The sequence below is a fragment of the Lepisma saccharinum genome, chromosome 8 (assembly GCF_977018435.1).
Source record: "Lepisma saccharinum chromosome 8, izLepSacc3.1, whole genome shotgun sequence".
In the NCBI taxonomy this organism is placed as follows: domain Eukaryota; kingdom Metazoa; phylum Arthropoda; class Insecta; order Zygentoma; family Lepismatidae; genus Lepisma; species Lepisma saccharinum.
Window position 1 is genome coordinate 94,058,552 of NC_139236.1, and position 16,699 is coordinate 94,075,250.

At 40.5% G+C, this 16,699-nt stretch overlaps 1 protein-coding gene across 1 annotated transcript; it reads left to right on the plus strand.

The window, feature by feature from the left end:
- Nucleotides 1–1,906: 1,906 nt before the first annotated feature.
- On the plus strand, nucleotides 1,907–15,716 carry LOC145991901 (putative glutamate receptor). Its single transcript, XM_083127934.1, has 10 exons — nucleotides 1,907–1,925; nucleotides 2,819–2,959; nucleotides 4,535–4,692; nucleotides 5,901–6,167; nucleotides 6,933–7,021; nucleotides 8,002–8,175; nucleotides 8,914–9,143; nucleotides 10,109–10,326; nucleotides 13,558–13,817; nucleotides 15,386–15,716. The coding sequence occupies exons 1-10, from the start codon at nucleotides 1,907–1,909 to the stop codon at nucleotides 15,714–15,716; spliced, it is 1,887 nt and encodes a 628-aa protein (XP_082984060.1).
- Nucleotides 15,717–16,699: the final 983 nt, after the last annotated feature.

The window sequence follows — 16,699 nt, forward strand, 5'->3', positions numbered from 1 at the left end:
GAAAATAATTTATATCGAACTGCGTTTCACATGTCACTAGATACCGTGACAACATTTTGGTCATTTTTAAGTTACAAAGTAAAATGTGCCATCCTTCAATTTACGCGTGAAATTTCCATGTCATACAATTTTCATTGGACTCGGTGAAACCTACTGAAATTGGTAAACACAACACCAAAACAATTTATCTACAGTATAGCTTCTAATAACCTGTTTTTTTTTTAATGAACTCAGAAATGACCAAAATGTCACTTACCATGTTTTACACCCGAGTCCTTCAACTACGAAATAAAGAAATCGCCATAAATATACAGTACATACCGTTTCATATACTCTCAGTAATGATATATACATGGAGTCCACATACATCGCGTAGGACATTTTTATCCTTTGTGTATGCAACCAGGTGGCATAGTTTCATTTATAGGATATTTTACTACGTTCTGGGCTAACTGAATACGTCTGGAGTACGAATACCTCTGGACAAAACTTACGAAGCCCTTCTTCGGTACTAAAACATACAACAGGACATTCAGCACATGCACTGATGGTAACACATGCATGATTTAAAGGAGGTTTAAAGTTTACGACTTTGCTCTACCTGCGACTTTACGAGTATGGTCGATATCGTACAGTGACGTCATCGGATAATTTTCTGGCAGCCCGAATAGAGTTGTGTACACTCAACGACAAAAGAAAGAGTAGTCGAATTGTCCAGCACCATTTTCCTCCGGTCTGTTCTCCACAATGTGATGATCACGAATTGAAATAAATACATCAATATGCAGTGGGCAACATCTGCTTGGCATCAACAGAATTCCATTCCTTAAAACAACGCAGGGTATGGAATAGAAAATAATGAAAAAGGTGATGGACATTTTGCTTACTATTATCTTTGCCGTTGACTGTACAGCTCCGCACCGAGGTTTACTGGATTATAAGTAAGTCTGAGATGCGAGGAAAGACGTACCCGTTCGTTTCGTGTGCCTCTTTTGTTCCCTTACTAACACTCATGCAGATACACAATCCAATTGTCAACTGTGCCTAATCTCTCGACTTCTCGCCTTCAGCGAAAAGTCTAGTGCAGTTTTCTTCCCTACGGACGTTGTGTCTTTCTTCCTCCCTCCCATTCTCTTCCTGTTTCCTTCTCTGTTACTCTACGTACCTATCACTTTCTTTTGCGTTTCTTTTTTCTCTGTTTCTTCTCTTTATATTTCTTTCCTTCTCTCTTGGATTCTCTCGCTCTTTCTTTCGCACTCTCTATCTATCATTCTATCTTCATTTCTGTCTGTACTCTTTCACTCTCGCTTCTGTGTGTATGAATCTTTCTATAATCTAAATGATTCTGTAAATTTCCCTTGTAGGCTGTTTGGGTAGGCAGAAAAATGGCTAAGACAGCCCTATTATAAATAGCAGTGGCAACTGTGCGTACATGTAGGATAAAAAATGCGTGTGTATAACCAGCGGTTTGCTGCTCCGCCCACTTACTTCCTGTGCCCTGCCCTGTTCGATAGATTCTCGCAACGAGGTTCCAAGGAAAATTTGTGGCCTTGATACCCGATACGATGTAAAAGCTTGTTGGTGGTGTATGACGACCTGTACACTGGAGACGGTTCTTCAAAACGAAATACTTTTGTCTTTTTATAAATGTTGTTGCTGGGTCTGAACCAGTCGCAAAGTCGCAAGTGATAAGAATGAAAATTAATTTCCCCCTTGCAAAGATACTGCGTAGTTTTAAACGTATTAAGCATGTTTTACTGCAAACAGTCATTGTTTGATCTAAACAGAAAACGGATTGACCACGTAAGAAGGGGAAGCTAAGCTAACAGAAAAGCGACACGATTAACGAAAGGCGGGAAGTGCTTGTGGTATAGAAAGAATGGCTGACCAGTGTAAACACGGTTGAATGGTCGAAGCCTGCGAAGGTAAGGAACACTGATCGTTGAGAAGATAATCGAGCTACACATGCTGATCATAACATGTACAGTGTAAACAAACTTCAACTCCGCATACACTGTCACGTGTTCACTTGAATGTCGTAGCAAACAATCCTTCTGGAATAACAGATCCATTCTCCCACCTGGTCATTGTATCGTGATCTTACAGACTACCATGTTGCATGTTAACTTTCAATGTTTTCCACCTCAATTTGTATTTGGTTCCTTCTGCTCCAGTCGTGTTACTCGTCGGGGGAAGTGACTAAGGAATATTGCATTGTGAACGGTTCAGGTAAGGAGAAAAGAAGTTGGTAGTGTGTTCAAGCTAACTTTATTCACCGATAGGCTAATCGAGACTGGAACTACAATTTGAAGTGCTTTCCGTGCTACCGAATGTGCTCTCACTGGGAATCAAACCGGCGAATTTACGCGATGTTGTCTCAGGGTAATAATTACGTTAAGATTTAGGAACTGTTTTTTTATTTCAGGTGATACGCACTTAACTTAAAAATACACACGTACGCACGCACGCACAAATAAAGAAACAAACATTATTATGGAAATAGTGTCTACTCTGATCAACTTGAAAAATGGAGGATGACGTAATAGGAAGTGCTCCGCAGCGATCTGCCCATATTGGGACTCTTGTACAATTCTAAAATATCGAGATATTTTCCCTCTGATACACAGGGTGGTCCCACAAGAGGTAGCCGAAAGTATTGAACAATCTGTAATTCGGTTACTTTCCATGGGGTCACCCTCGATTTCAAAACAAATGTAGTACAGAATAGATAAAATCGCTCGTAAGATTAATATTTTCCAATTAATTTACCTCTAAGTTGGTTCAAATTTAACAAGCAAGCAATTCACTTGCGTTTCAGGTTCCTCTCGGGAGATGGAGCCACTGGAAGGGTGCAGCGTGTCTTGGTGGAATCTTCCGGTTCTCAAATTTGTGTTTCTTCTTCGCGAGACGGAGGGCAACAGCCTTTTCCTCTCTGTCTGGGGCACTGCGTCGTGCAGAGGTAAGCGCAGGGTTAAGTAATAAGCAAAGGGGAGGATAATTAGGGCTAGGATTTTTATGACCTAAAAATCACAAAAATATGCAAAATAAAATATGCTCTTATTACCTAAAATATTACAAAATATGCACTATAATTTGAAAAATATGCCCTTATCACTAGACTGTTTCAAACATCAACATCTAACTTATGCTGAAATATTTTCATATATATATACTATTTTTAGTTCACTTTATGGGCCCTGATGAGTTGAAATGCACAATGAATACTTTCTGTAAATTTTCAATTAAAAATGAAAAAGATTTTGCTGCAGTCTAAAAAAAACAACCTTCGAGTGAACATGGGAGTGAGAACGAATCCACTTGGAAAATGACTGTATATTTCTTGAAAAAGCGAAAATATGCTGAATATGGCCGAAAATCCATCAAAATATGCTTTATCACGTAGAAATGGCAAAATATGCCAAAATATGCCCTTAAAAAGCACCTTAATTCAATTAGTTTCTTCACAATATGAATTTCTATATATTTAGGGAACACATCACCCTTACCAAAGAAAATATGCTAAGTCATAAAAATCCTATCCCTAGTGATAATACAATAACATTGATGAAGGGATACGTTGTGAAGGTTGTACGTACAGGGGCAGAGGTGACAGTTGAAGGACATGGAAAGGAGGAATCTGAAAATATGAGAGTTTGTCCTTCCTGTCCATGATTGCGGTCCGAAGCAGGGACGGCGACAGGGGTGGGCACGGGTGGGCAAGCGCCCACCCAAAAATTCCTGTGCCCACCCGATTGCCCACCCAATCAAATTCACTAAGTACACATACTTGGAGATATGTGAATGTTGCAATAAATAAGTGTACTCTGGTGTTCATTACATGTATATTTTACTAACGAATATTATCTATACTAAAAATGTTCACATATCATCATCCCATAAAAAGCTGATTTAACTTTGTCATTAGAAAGCAAAAGGAATTACTAGAGATCTTGAAACAAGAAAACTGTGACCAATTGAATACTTCTATGATTAGAAGCAGCTAGTGGGCTTAGGAGGCGCAAAATTATGCAGGGTATGGTCAAAATGAGATCAGGGTTTAGGGTGAGGTTGAGGGCTGCAGCTCCGGGCCTTCACTGGGGGAAAACCACTTTGAATAGTACCACATATAGAAAAAATTCGGTACTTCGGATGTGATGAAAAAATGTCGAAATACGTATAACTAACCACCTCGTGTAGCTTGGCGAAAATATATAACTGAAACTGTGGAGGGGATTGGTGTTGTAAGCTCCGGGTCTTCACATATATACATTTCGGCATGCATGCATGTCGTACATATATGTGTCTTACATGCATATATATATTTACATTTATACTGCCCACCCTAATCTATCAATATAAAGCCTCTGCCCACCCGGTCGAAAATTTCTGGCGCCGCCCCTGGTCCGAAGGGTTACGGCGATTGTGGCTGCAATAAAAGGGACTTCGGCCATTAAAGGCGAGTATCTCTTGCAATGATACATATCCGATGGATACCATACAATGTAAGTTTACATGCAGTACTTATATCTTGCAGGGTGGGAGCGGATGTATCACAACCAAAGGCTAGTCAAGTCTCTTTCGCAAGAGCTGATTGGTTCACTTCTGGCTGCGGATGTTGCCTCGTCCACCGACGCCATCAGCACGAGAAATATCGTGGTGGGAGACATTCGACGCGTGTTTACAAAAATCAAGGTAAGGAATGATAAACTATCATGTAGTAACAAATATAAGTTCCCAAGATATGTTACATAAAAGTAATTACTAACGAAGCCTAATGCACAATGAGAGTCGTCCTGATGGCGTAGTTCTAATGCTGCAAAAGAGGGGTCTCGGGTTCGATCTCTGTGGGAGCGGAGTGATTGGATCAAACTTTGGGTCCCGATTAGGTTGGCTGAGTGATAAATGAGTTTAAAATAAACTTTGCTAAGCACACGATGTGCGTGTAATTTCGATAAATGAAATTAAAACCAGTGCCTCTACTGATAGCTATTTGGATTGAACCGTTATTAGCCTATGCGTTTCCAATTCCTTACATTATATGAGTGTTTATCAATCGACGAGTCGGGGGCCGGTATCGGACCATGGCATCAATTCTACCAGGCCGCGAGAGGTTCTCCTGAAGTTTGTCGTTTCAGTTTGCGCAGCAATTTTTATTACATTTTGTAGTGGAACAATATTGAATGAGTCTTAAGCTCAGATAGAGATCGTCTAAATGAAAGATCAAAGCCACTTAGTTCTGAACACTGAAAGTAAATTACATAAATATTTTCTCCCTACAGTATTCTACAACATTATTAAAATCAAATTATCAGTTTTCGACTTTAATAATATGGTGGTAGATTCCCCAATTAGTACTAACAGGAATTGTTCGGAGTTCAAAATACACCGCACCACTGAAAATCAGCACTTACCAAATTAATGTAATGAGGGAACTACAAGATTACATTAGATCGAGTGATTATCAATTATTTTAAACATAATTGAATATTTGTCATTAATCCACACACACAGTTTGTGATTATGCAATAATTTATTTATTAATATTTAATTTCAAGTATGCACATTAATTAATGCATATAGTTTATAAAAATACAAAAAAAGAGTTAAATTACTGAAATCGAGATATCGGCTTTTAAAAAGAGAATTTCCGGGCTGCGGTCTCACGAACATTGAAAGGCACTGCATTTTATCACTTCCAAACAACGCTGTGCCTACAATTTCGCGAAGGAAATATGAGTATCAGACGGTCTTATTTTAGAGATTCTGGCGCAATCATCGCGTCGCTTCGCTTTGGTGGTGGCGCACGTGCAGCGAATGCTTTTTCAGAGACTGGAGGGGGGGCGTGTCCCTTGTCTCTTCCTCTGAAAGCTGCCTAAGAGAACCCAAATTTCAACTTGCAGGATTTTAATTTCACCGAGGAGTCGGTTTGGTACATTTTGAAGGAGGACCTCAACGAAGTAGAGGCTAACGTGCAAGACTTCGCAGATCTCCCAAAGACCCGCTTCTACGCCGTTGTCTTCAGTTCGACTTCCGTCCGCGGCGTGTGGAAAATCAAGCGTCAACCAAAAGAAGATGTCTTCGCTCACTGTCCGCATTTCGTGAAGAAGAGACATTCTGCCACGAGAACTTCAATACAGGGAGCAACTTTGAAAGTCGCCGTCATTCAAGTAAGTTACATCACTTTCTACATTCACGACTGCAATGTTTGTTTGGTAACTGATTCTATCAGGCTGCGAGTTTCTTGACCTTCAAATATGGCAGAAAATGTTTATGTTGAGCAGTGGCCACATTTTTTTGGTCAATCAATTGTATGCTTTTCTAGCGACTATGAGAATAAATTCACATATAATTAAATTGTAGAGAAAAAAACACAATGAACCAAAAACCCAGGACTTCTAGCTTCCCAGCATGTGTTCCTTGCACTGTCAAACACTGAAGTGTTACGTGATGCTAACCAAAATGTTTCGCCTTACAACATACATTTCAATATCAAAATAAAGAAACATTTTAAATAATTAAAGATTTATTGATTTTATTCCTTTCTTTGTGTCTCTCCCCACAAAAAAAATCCCGTAGGTATACACTAGTTTTGTCATCCGACTTTTTGCTATCGAATCACCTTTTCCCGACTAAATTGTCAACTTTGGTTCCTTAATGTTATGCGTCAATCGTCGAATAGCGTCTAAATGTTAGTTATTAATCGCAAAATGGTGCTTAGATGGAACGTTATACGAAACTCCTACTGATAATGATAGGAAGTTATTTCTGTTTTATATTTTTAAAACAAAAGCCTTAAGTTATATCCAACACTGGATATTGCATACTGTAAATTGTACAGAAAGTGTAAGGAAACCAGCTTGTAAAGGGTAAAGGTTATTGAAAAAATGACAATCAATGTATATTAGCGTTGCCTCTTTTTATATTATTTGCAGGATTATCCTTACTCCATGGTTGAAAATGGAAGAGCAACTGGTTATGTTGGAGATATTTTTCATGCATTGTCTCAAGTGCTTAATTTCTCGTAAGTTAAGTATATTTTCAAAGTAGCAACATCCTTACACTGTATTTCAAACGTCCCAATTGTTTATATGGTAACTAAGGGTGCATGCATGAATATCATTGAAGATGCTGCCAATACAAAATTTAGTATGATTTGATTTTTGTTATTTAGCCTAACTTTTCTGCTACTTTTGGTTTATCGCGACGATGAGTATAAGTGATGATATTGATGACATTCACAAAGAAAAACCATGCCCATGCCGGGATTCGAAACCGGGACCCTTGTGCTGACCAGTCCGCCACGGATATGGGCTAAAATTTAGTACTAGATACCAATATAATTGGAGACAAGAAATTAAGCCGTTGGCAGAATTTCGGTGTTGACAGATCGGTGCACACGTACCTATTCAAATTATATTGCATGTTATGTATCCATTTCCAAATTGCGTCTAAATGTTGTGTGTCATCTTGTTTGTATCACACGCGATGCTAAATTGGCATCCATTATTTCTCGAACGAACTTTGGTGGCATTCACTTTTTGACTAAGCAGAGCTACGTGGGGAAGTGAGCACCGCCGTGTCACAGAGCCATCAATTCTTGGACCTGGTTCGGGTAGAAATTAATTCATTTTAAGTCCATTTTATGCACAAACAGGCTAATAAGGACTTGATGGGCAGTTTAAAGTAGGATCCGACCCACTTGTGCATTCACAATTCAAGGTGACGACGTTGCCACTAGGCCATCGGAGAGGTCCTAGGACTTCGATCGCTTTGTTTTTTCTGTATATGGTAACAGCGCAGTATAGCCAGTCGCCTAATATAGAGGTCGTTGCTGGTAGTTAAAGCTAGTGACACACGGTTAAAATAATTTGCATGTTTGTAACAATTAGTTGTGGATCGACAGGAAGGAAATAAAGGACACACTCAGCTGAATAGTTTTAAAAAATATAATTAGTGCTGAACTATCAAAACTTAAGTTTATAGTATTCTTCTGCCTATCAGGTATTCCATCGACTATCCCCTGGACACTGAGTACGGATCTTACGTTAACGGCTCGTGGAGTGGAGCGCTGGCGAAGTTGTCCAGCGAGGCTGTGGATGCGGTCGTGGCTCCCGTGTCCATCACACCCTTCAGGAACAATCACATGGATTTCTCCTTTCCTCTGGAGGAAGCCAGGTAAGCTCATAGTGCGGCAAACCTACGATAAAACATGCACGATAGTTAACGGCCAATATTCTCTCTCAGGAGTCTGTGCAGCAAGCGAACGGAAATAAGTCCTCTGCGCAAGTGGTAACTTGAGAGGACTCGGCCAATGAACGCAAACAGTTTGTGCGTGTATGTTTTGTGAAGCTGAGAGTTCATATCCCTGCTGATAGGTAACACTCAAATCACCCACATCACTCACAATGTTTTGTGCAATGTTTTGGTCCTCAAGATCACGGGACCTTACACCGTGTGACTTCTTTTCGTGGGGTTTCATGAAAGACAGGGCATTCGTCTCTCCGATGCCGCGTGATATCGCAGCCCTAAGGGATCGTATCATCGCAGAGATACACACCATCGACAGGCCCATGTTGATGCGAGTGCTTCAAGAAGTAGACTATCTTGTCAATGTGTGCCGTGTCACCCGTGGTCATACATTGAACATTTGTAGGTGCCAAAAAAAAAAAAAAAAAAAAACTGTTTGAGTTTCTCGTTCGTCCTGGACTGATTTCATTAACGTAAGTTCAACACTTCACTTGCAATAATTTTTTGTAACCCCTCAATTATTTATGAAACACCCGGTATATATGCATAATATTTCCTGCTCTCACCATTTCGCCCATTTTCCAAGCACTTGAACCACATGTTACAACTGATAGCATTTCAGAAGCACCTTATGTTCTGCTGCAATAAACGGCGTGTTCTTTCCAGACTGCTGATGTTCGCCAAGCCTCAAGGAGCCTTGCACTCGTGGACGTCGTTCGTGATGGTGTTCCAGGGGCACCTGTGGGTGGCCACCACCGCCTGCATGGTGGTGCTCTCGCTCTTCCTGTACCTGAGCGCTGCGGTGGGAAGGTTCTTTGGGTTGGAGTCCCGGACGGCTCCTTTGAGCAGCGTAGTCACCTCCCACTTCGTCGCCACGGCAGCCTTCCTCTGCAGAGGTAAAGTTCCTTTCGTTGTCAGTGCACGACAACTATAACTGTTACGATTAGTCAGTTGGTAGTAATTTCACTGCTAACACTTTGATTTTTAAATGATTGATTGAATTGGTGTATCAGCCATTCCACAGAAAGTGAGTCCAGATGCCCCGATCTTAACGGTGCTTTCAAGTTCCTCTGTTGGTTACCACTTCATGATAAAACACATTCCAGACTGTTGACCGCTAGTACTACATGATACTTTTTATCGTATGCATGAAGAGATAGTTGCGTTTTATGCATTGTTGCGGTCGACCATCTGGGCTCACTTTCTCTGGAGTGACCCTTACTTTACTTCCGCTTTTCTGCCACTTTTGACTAAACGCGAAGATGAGGATGAGTAATGATATGATGAAGGGACACTCGCAAAGAAGACCCATGCCTAGGCCGGGATTCGAACCCGGGACTGGGGTGTAAGGAGTGACCTTTCTGAAGGCATCCAAATGTTAACCATCCACGTAGTACAGCCTGGACTTCATTTTGATGACTCGCGAGGCTCTGGCTTCTGAATCCATAGCCAGCATATACAGCGCTCACTGAGACGTGCAGAAACGCCGCAACAGAACTTCTGTTGTCTGCTGCCATTGAAATCAAATGGCGTAACGCCCACCACACCGAAACACACGTAACCGAAGCGCGGAATTTCCGTGCCAGAAGTCTGCAGGTTATCTTAAAGGTTATTATCAATTGAAAAGCCGGAAACGCGTCTGTTGCTGCGTTTCTCCAGGTCTCAGTGGGCGTCAAGCTTTATTCTCTGTAGGGTTATGCGTTGTCCTGTGTCTTTTCATTACATGTACCGAATGCTCCTTTGCAGTCTCACATAATTTCAGTTCTTACAGAGACGCATTGATTTCAGTTATGCTAAGGGGTTTGGCAGCATATAGTGTAACGCACCGTCGGTTATACTTTCAGTCAATAAATGTTTCCAGGTTCGGACATCGTACCCAGGCTGTGCTCATCTCGCATGATATTCGCGCTGTGCGTCCTGTCGGGATTTCTGCTGATGTCCGCCTACTCGGCAGTGCTGAGTGCACAGCTGGCCATCAAGCTGTGGGCGGTGCCTTTCGTCTCCCTCAAAGAGTGGCATCGAACCAGGACCCACGACCTGCTGGTCATGGACAACTCTGTGGACTCCAATATCTTCAAGGTGAGCACATTTTAACACCGTCCTCGAAGTTTATTTTTTTTATTTTTATTTTTTTTATTTATTTGAGAAATCCTGAATACAGAGAGGATCTATTTTATATCAGGATATCAACAGCGAGAAAAATAGAAATTAACAAATGAGAAGCACGCACACATATGTAACAAGAATAATACAATAAAAATAATAATAAAAAATAAACAATAATAATAAAACAATAACAAGGGTATAACAAATATTAATTTCTCTTCAGCTGCTTGATGCACGCATTTCTGAAAGCCTGCTTAGATAGATGGAAGCCTGGAGGATCAACTAGTGTATTGTACCTTGTTTGTAGCCTACAGAGAAATGACCTTTGTTCTAGGGATAGCCTTGAGGCTTTTGTGTAAAAGAAGTTGTTGCATTTGCTGTTGGTACGTGGGATCCGGATGTGAAGATGTAGCAAGAGTTCGTTAGTGAAAAGTTGTTCATTCATGATTTTGAAAAGAAATGTTAGATTTGAAACTTGACGGCGAAGGGAAGGATCGTGAATTTGAAGAGTGGATAGAATTTCATGTTTGGAAAAGTTTTCAAGGGCTGGACATCTATGTTTGACAATTTTGATAAAGAAATTTACCACTTTGTTTGTTCTCTTTATATTGCTATCACAGGCCATAGACCAAATACAGGAACCATATTCAAGAATAGGTACTACGCACGATGTAAAGTAGGTTTTGAGGGCAGAAACATGTGTGATATCTGTAAATCTGTAAATTAGCCCAAGGGTTTTCATGGCTCTCGAAGTTATGTAATCTATGTGGTGGCTGAAAGTGAGTTTGCTGTCGAAAATGACTCCAAGATCTTTGTGCTGTTGTACGAACGGGATGATTTTGTTGCATAATCTATAGGATGGTGCTGTAAAATTGGATTTGAGGGTAAACCTCATAAAAACTGATTTCTCGGGATTTATTTTTAGATTCCAGTCTTGGCACCAGCGTTCAATGTGTGTGAGATTGTCTTGCATGGAACAAGTGTCTTCAACTGAAGCGATGTTTCTAAATAACTTACAGTCATCAGCATACAATAAAATCGAGCATTCTGGAGAAATATATTCATGAATATCGTCCATGAAAAGAGTGAAACACAGGGGCCCTAGAGAACTTCCTTGAGGCACACCGGAAACTACAGGGAGCCATGACGAAGAGCAACCAGATATGATAACCCCTTAGGCACATATATTATAATTTGGAAGGGAGACAGACCTAGAAGACAGGGAATTTGAGGACCAGTGAAATCTCAGGGAAGTGTTGGGCACTTTGTTTTTAGGTTACATAATTCCGCCTCCTTCCCAATGGTCTCTGCCAATTCATGATGTAATCTTATATAGGTGGTCTCCCCGATGGCGTGGTGGTAACGTCATCGCCACGTAATCAAGGGGTCCCGGGTTCGATAATCTGTGGAGGCATATTGCATTAGTTCGGACTGGACTTAAACTGCCACGCCACGTTCTTCCTTTTGTTGGAAAAACAAACTTCAAAACATGAAACACATGAAAGACGAAAATTAGAGTCAATTATATTTTAGAGCTTTCAGTCCTGCATTTCTTCGCAGGTGAAGTAATCAAGCCGAACAATCTGGGCTTATCAGTGTTACCAATCTGAGCAAATGAAACAATTCGCTTTCTTTTATCCTTTACCAACTGATAACATTTTAATAATAATTATCAAAAAATATCCTATGGCTCCAATTTGGTTTTGTTTAGACGTTCTATTCACTTTCTTCAATAAGTTACAATGTAAAACAAATATGGGAATTAAAATTGAAATACATAAACACTATATGTTTCCTAATCTTGCTTGATGATATGGTGTTTGTAAGCATTGTAAACAGCCATGTTGTTCAGAAGTGTGATCTGGGCAAAATAACATTTTGTTTTGAATGTGGAAAGTGTGGTGCGGTGTACTTTTTTGTCCTAATCTAAGCGAGAAATCGGAAAATACAAAATAGTATTAGAGAAATTTATTAGTCTCACATATGCTCTGTCCCGGCTATATCTCTGGAGCAAGGCCGCGCAAAGCGGCAGAGAAAGGTGGAAATCGAGTGAGCAGAGCGAAGCAGTACACGCTGCTGATATCTGCAGTCGCTATCCCCCTCCACTCTATCCCATTCCCTCTCACGTGCTCATTGGTGGAGCCGTCTCGCGTCACTACTTGCGCAGTGACTTGTTTTCGTTCGCTTGCTCCAGAGATATCCGATGGAAAGAGTATAAGTGTTTAATAACTAACTAACTAACTAACTAACTAACTAACTCTCTAGCCTTCTTAAACCCGAAGGTTCATGGCTGCAGCAACACAGGCCTTCCATCTGTCCCTATCTTGAGCAAGATCTACATACTCTTTTCCATCCTCACAGATTTCCCTTAGGTCCATCTCAACGTTGTCCCTCCATCTTCGTCTTGGCCTTCCTACAGGTCTCTTACCATCAGGTTTCCCAACAAGAATCCTGTAAACTCCTTTTTCCTCTCCCATTCGTGCCACATGGCCTGCTCATCTAAGTCTTCTTGATGTAATTATTCTAATAATATCTGGACATGAATACAAATTATGTAGTTCTAAATTATGTAACCTTTTCCACTCACCTGTCTCCTCATCCCATTTAGGTCCAAATATTTTCCTAAGGATCTTATTTTCAAATACTCTCAATTTATGTTCCAAGTTTAACACGCATATAATACTACAGGCAAAATTACTGTTTTGTATATTTTAACTTTTAGTTTCTTAGATATTAAACTAATATTTTAAATTTTTAAAATTTTTATTTATTTAATTTTAATTTAAATTTAATTTAAATTTAAAATTAAATTTAATTTAAATTTTAAATATTAAATAATTTAAATAAATTAAAATTCTAAGGCAAAATTAAATAGCAATGGAGATAATGCATCTCCTTGTTTTAACCCATCATGAATTGTAAATTTGTCAGACACATTAATACCCACACAAATTTTACTTTCTGTTTCACTAGTGCATACTTTTATCATACTAACAAGCTTCTTAGGTATTCCAAGAGTATAAGTGTTTGCATTGATTTATGAAAGCAGTCACTGGCAAAATTTTCTGTACACAAAGTGTGTATATCTATAAAGTAAATGATAATTTAGTAATTTGTACTCCACAAGGGTGTCTTTTTAGAATCACTGCCAGATCAGGCTATGGGGTGAATGTTGGCAATTCAATATGATTTTCGTTGCGACAGTTTGCTAAACACGGGTTCCTGCAGGCTGTGTGGAGGGAGTACTTCCTGCAGCACCCAGAGAACGTGGTGAGCAACTTCTCGGAGGCCGTTCGAAGGACGGGCGGAGGGGACGCCATCTTCTTGGCCAGCCAAGGAGTGATCGGAAGGAACATCATGCACGTCAAATACAAACTGCTCAGCTCGGACGCCGGCGTGTTTCGGTCATACGCCGCTCTGGCGCTTCAGAAGCACTCGCCGTTCAAGAGACTCTTCAATAAGCAGTAAGTACCTATCCACGGCGCTTATTTGCTCTTCTTCAAGCTTTGGTCAGAAGTTAGGGTAGGAATCGGTTAGTTCTTTTTACATCATAGGGGTTTTGAGTAGAAGACCTTCTACAGTTAACATGGTCTGAGGTAATGAATGCAAGGAGCCACCAGGGTTGCTAAAGATCCAGGAATTCTAAATATATTCAATTCCGGTCCAGGAGAGAACATAAGCAAACGTAAATGGGTTCTGGACCGCAAACAACCTTTTTTAAAGTATTTCAATTCGGTGGAGGAACCTTTTTTCCGGTTCAATTTAAATACGGTGAAAGAACCTTTTTATCAATTAAAGTTGGACCGAATTTAAATTGTGCGAGAAAAAGGATTCGGTCCTGTAGCGGAACCAAATAGAACCTATTAGAATTTATACGTTCCTAGACCTTTAACACCCCTGGTTCCGATTCCCGATCCCTCTGCAAACATTAAATATGCCAGCACGGTTCGCTGCACTTTTGACACTGGATGTAGTGAGGCTCATCTCGTTGTTAGTCTCGTGCAAGGAAATCGTGTTCAACCCAGTACATGCTGTACGCAAGAATAGCGGTGTTCAAGTTCAGAAGATTCAGGAAATGCCTGCGTTTCGATTCTGAATTTGAATAATTTATTTTCGTTAAGGTATCTTCCATGTAGAGATCGTATGGAGGCGAGGCATGTCTCAGTCTCGTCTGTGAATTTGGCCGAGAACGAGGCTGCCTTCCGAGAGCTGGCTTCTTCGCACATACGAAACGGATGCATACCTGATTGTTTTTAGAGAAGCCAAATACTTTGTTAAAAAGTTAATCCATCGATGGAATTTGCGAACCTTCATTGCGTGTTTGCATATTATCAAACCAAGGTCAGAATATTAATTTATTGTCATTAGCATGGACTAAGTACAATTCAGCAGACTAATAATAAAATTAAAATATACTCGTTGAATAATTTAAATTTAGAAGTCCAAATCTGGGGGTAATTCAACCCAACATCCTAAAGAGAAAAATCAAAGATGTCTGGTTTGTCTTTAGCATGGACACGGCTCGAGTCATTAGCATGGATACAATGTAATGCCATTAGCATGGAGAATGATTTTTTCAATAACTAAAAGAAACGTTATTAGTGAAAATTCAGTTCTGCTGCCCATATAGCATCAAAATATTACGCATCTAGTATCACGCAAAAGAAAAATTCACAACTTTTCGATTTTTTTTTAAAAGTCAAAAGTGACCCCTAATTGTAGAATTACCCATATATTCAGGAACAAATAGTTTCTTTGAGGGTTCGTAACGTTGAAACAAGGTCTAAATAACCTGCATGCACTGTGAAAGTTTGTTCGGCAACACGATGCATGTTAAATTATATATTATTTCAAGATTCGAGACGAGATCGAGACTTGTCCTTCGGGAATTAGACGAGAACGAGGCGAAACGAGACGAGAACGAGAGAGTCTGAGACTTCGAAAACTCTCGTCTCTTATGCCGATAACCTCCTAGCTTCCATGTTACGCAGTGTTTTACCTATGTTCTAATGTTTCGTCTTCTCGTGCACAGCTTGCTGCTCCTGAGGGAGGCTGGGGTGATGGCGAGGAGCCAGAAGAAGTGGAGCAAGTGGGAAGAGGAGATGGGGAACGAGCAGCTGTCCCTTTCGCTGCACGAACTCCTGCCCGCCTTCCTCTGCGTCGTCGCTGGCGTCCTGGCAGCCTACGCCATCTTGTTCTGCGAGGTCTCCTACAAACGGAGGGGTGCCTTCAAGCTGCGCGTGGGAGAAATGCGTGCCGGTCATTCAGTCAACGACGCTGCGCTCCCTCGACTCTACACTGACTCCCCCAGGGACGGTTCCTTCCATGGAAATAGAAGGCAACGTGATTGGTCCGCACAATGAAGTGTTTGGTGCACGCCAATGCAAGTGGAAGGAGTAGGCTATGAGACGAGAATATACTTTTTCCCCTGCTTCCTCCATGATCAGTGCCCCACGTCAGGGAGGATGCATTGTCTTCATGTTAATCCATACAACATACAGCCACATATCCCGAAACTCGACCAAGGATTCCTGCAGCTACGAATTTCTACTTCGGGCACTGCCATTGATTTATATATATATATATATATATATATTATATTTAGCGTCGGTTTTCTCAACTATTGGCTAATCACGACGATAACGATGAATGATATGATGAAATTGAAGAAGGTGACTCACAAATAACACCCGTTCTTACGCCAGGAACTTCGGTGGCAGTGCCTCCCATGATATGATTGCAATCCCCAACCGACAAAAAGTTAACACTGAACTAATCGTCCATCTCCGAAATGTGAAGTTAACGATATTAAACAAAACGGCAATTACTGAAGAAGAAATATTCGCTATATCATCAGCAGACTTTCATTCTTTTAAAATTTTAGGATAATGAAGGAAAAAAACGGAAATATCAATTGAAGTGATAACTGGACTGGTTCGCCACTTTCACTGTAACCTGGAACATATCGCCCTCTTCAATATATTACTTATTACTCTAATAATTGCGCTGATTTTTCTTCTCGTGCACAGACTGCAGCTTCCGAGGGAAGCAGGTGTCGTGCCGAGGGTCCAGAATAAATGGGGAACGAGCAGCTGTCTCTTTCTCCGGATGAACTCCTACCTGCCTGCCTTTGCATTGCTGCTGACGTCCCGTTGCTGTTCATCTTAAACAACAGTTTATTGTAAACATCACTCCCAAGACTTGAAACTAACGCATAACAATTCTTTTGTATATCTTTTAATAGGTTTTGGTAATTACAAAAAAATATTGTGATTTACACCATTAACTAATATTAGGCATCTGCCAATAATGCTTAGAGGCGGATTGAAATAAGAACCACATGCCA

Bases quoted from the DNA above. Each gene is read 5' to 3' on its own strand.
- LOC145991901 (XM_083127934.1), top strand. The intron at 7,022-8,001 runs GTAAGTTAAGTA...TCTGCCTATCAG, and splicing joins TCTCAAGTGCTTAATTTCTC to GTATTCCATCGACTATCCCC. The intron at 13,818-15,385 runs GTAAGTACCTAT...TCTCGTGCACAG, and splicing joins AAGAGACTCTTCAATAAGCA to CTTGCTGCTCCTGAGGGAGG.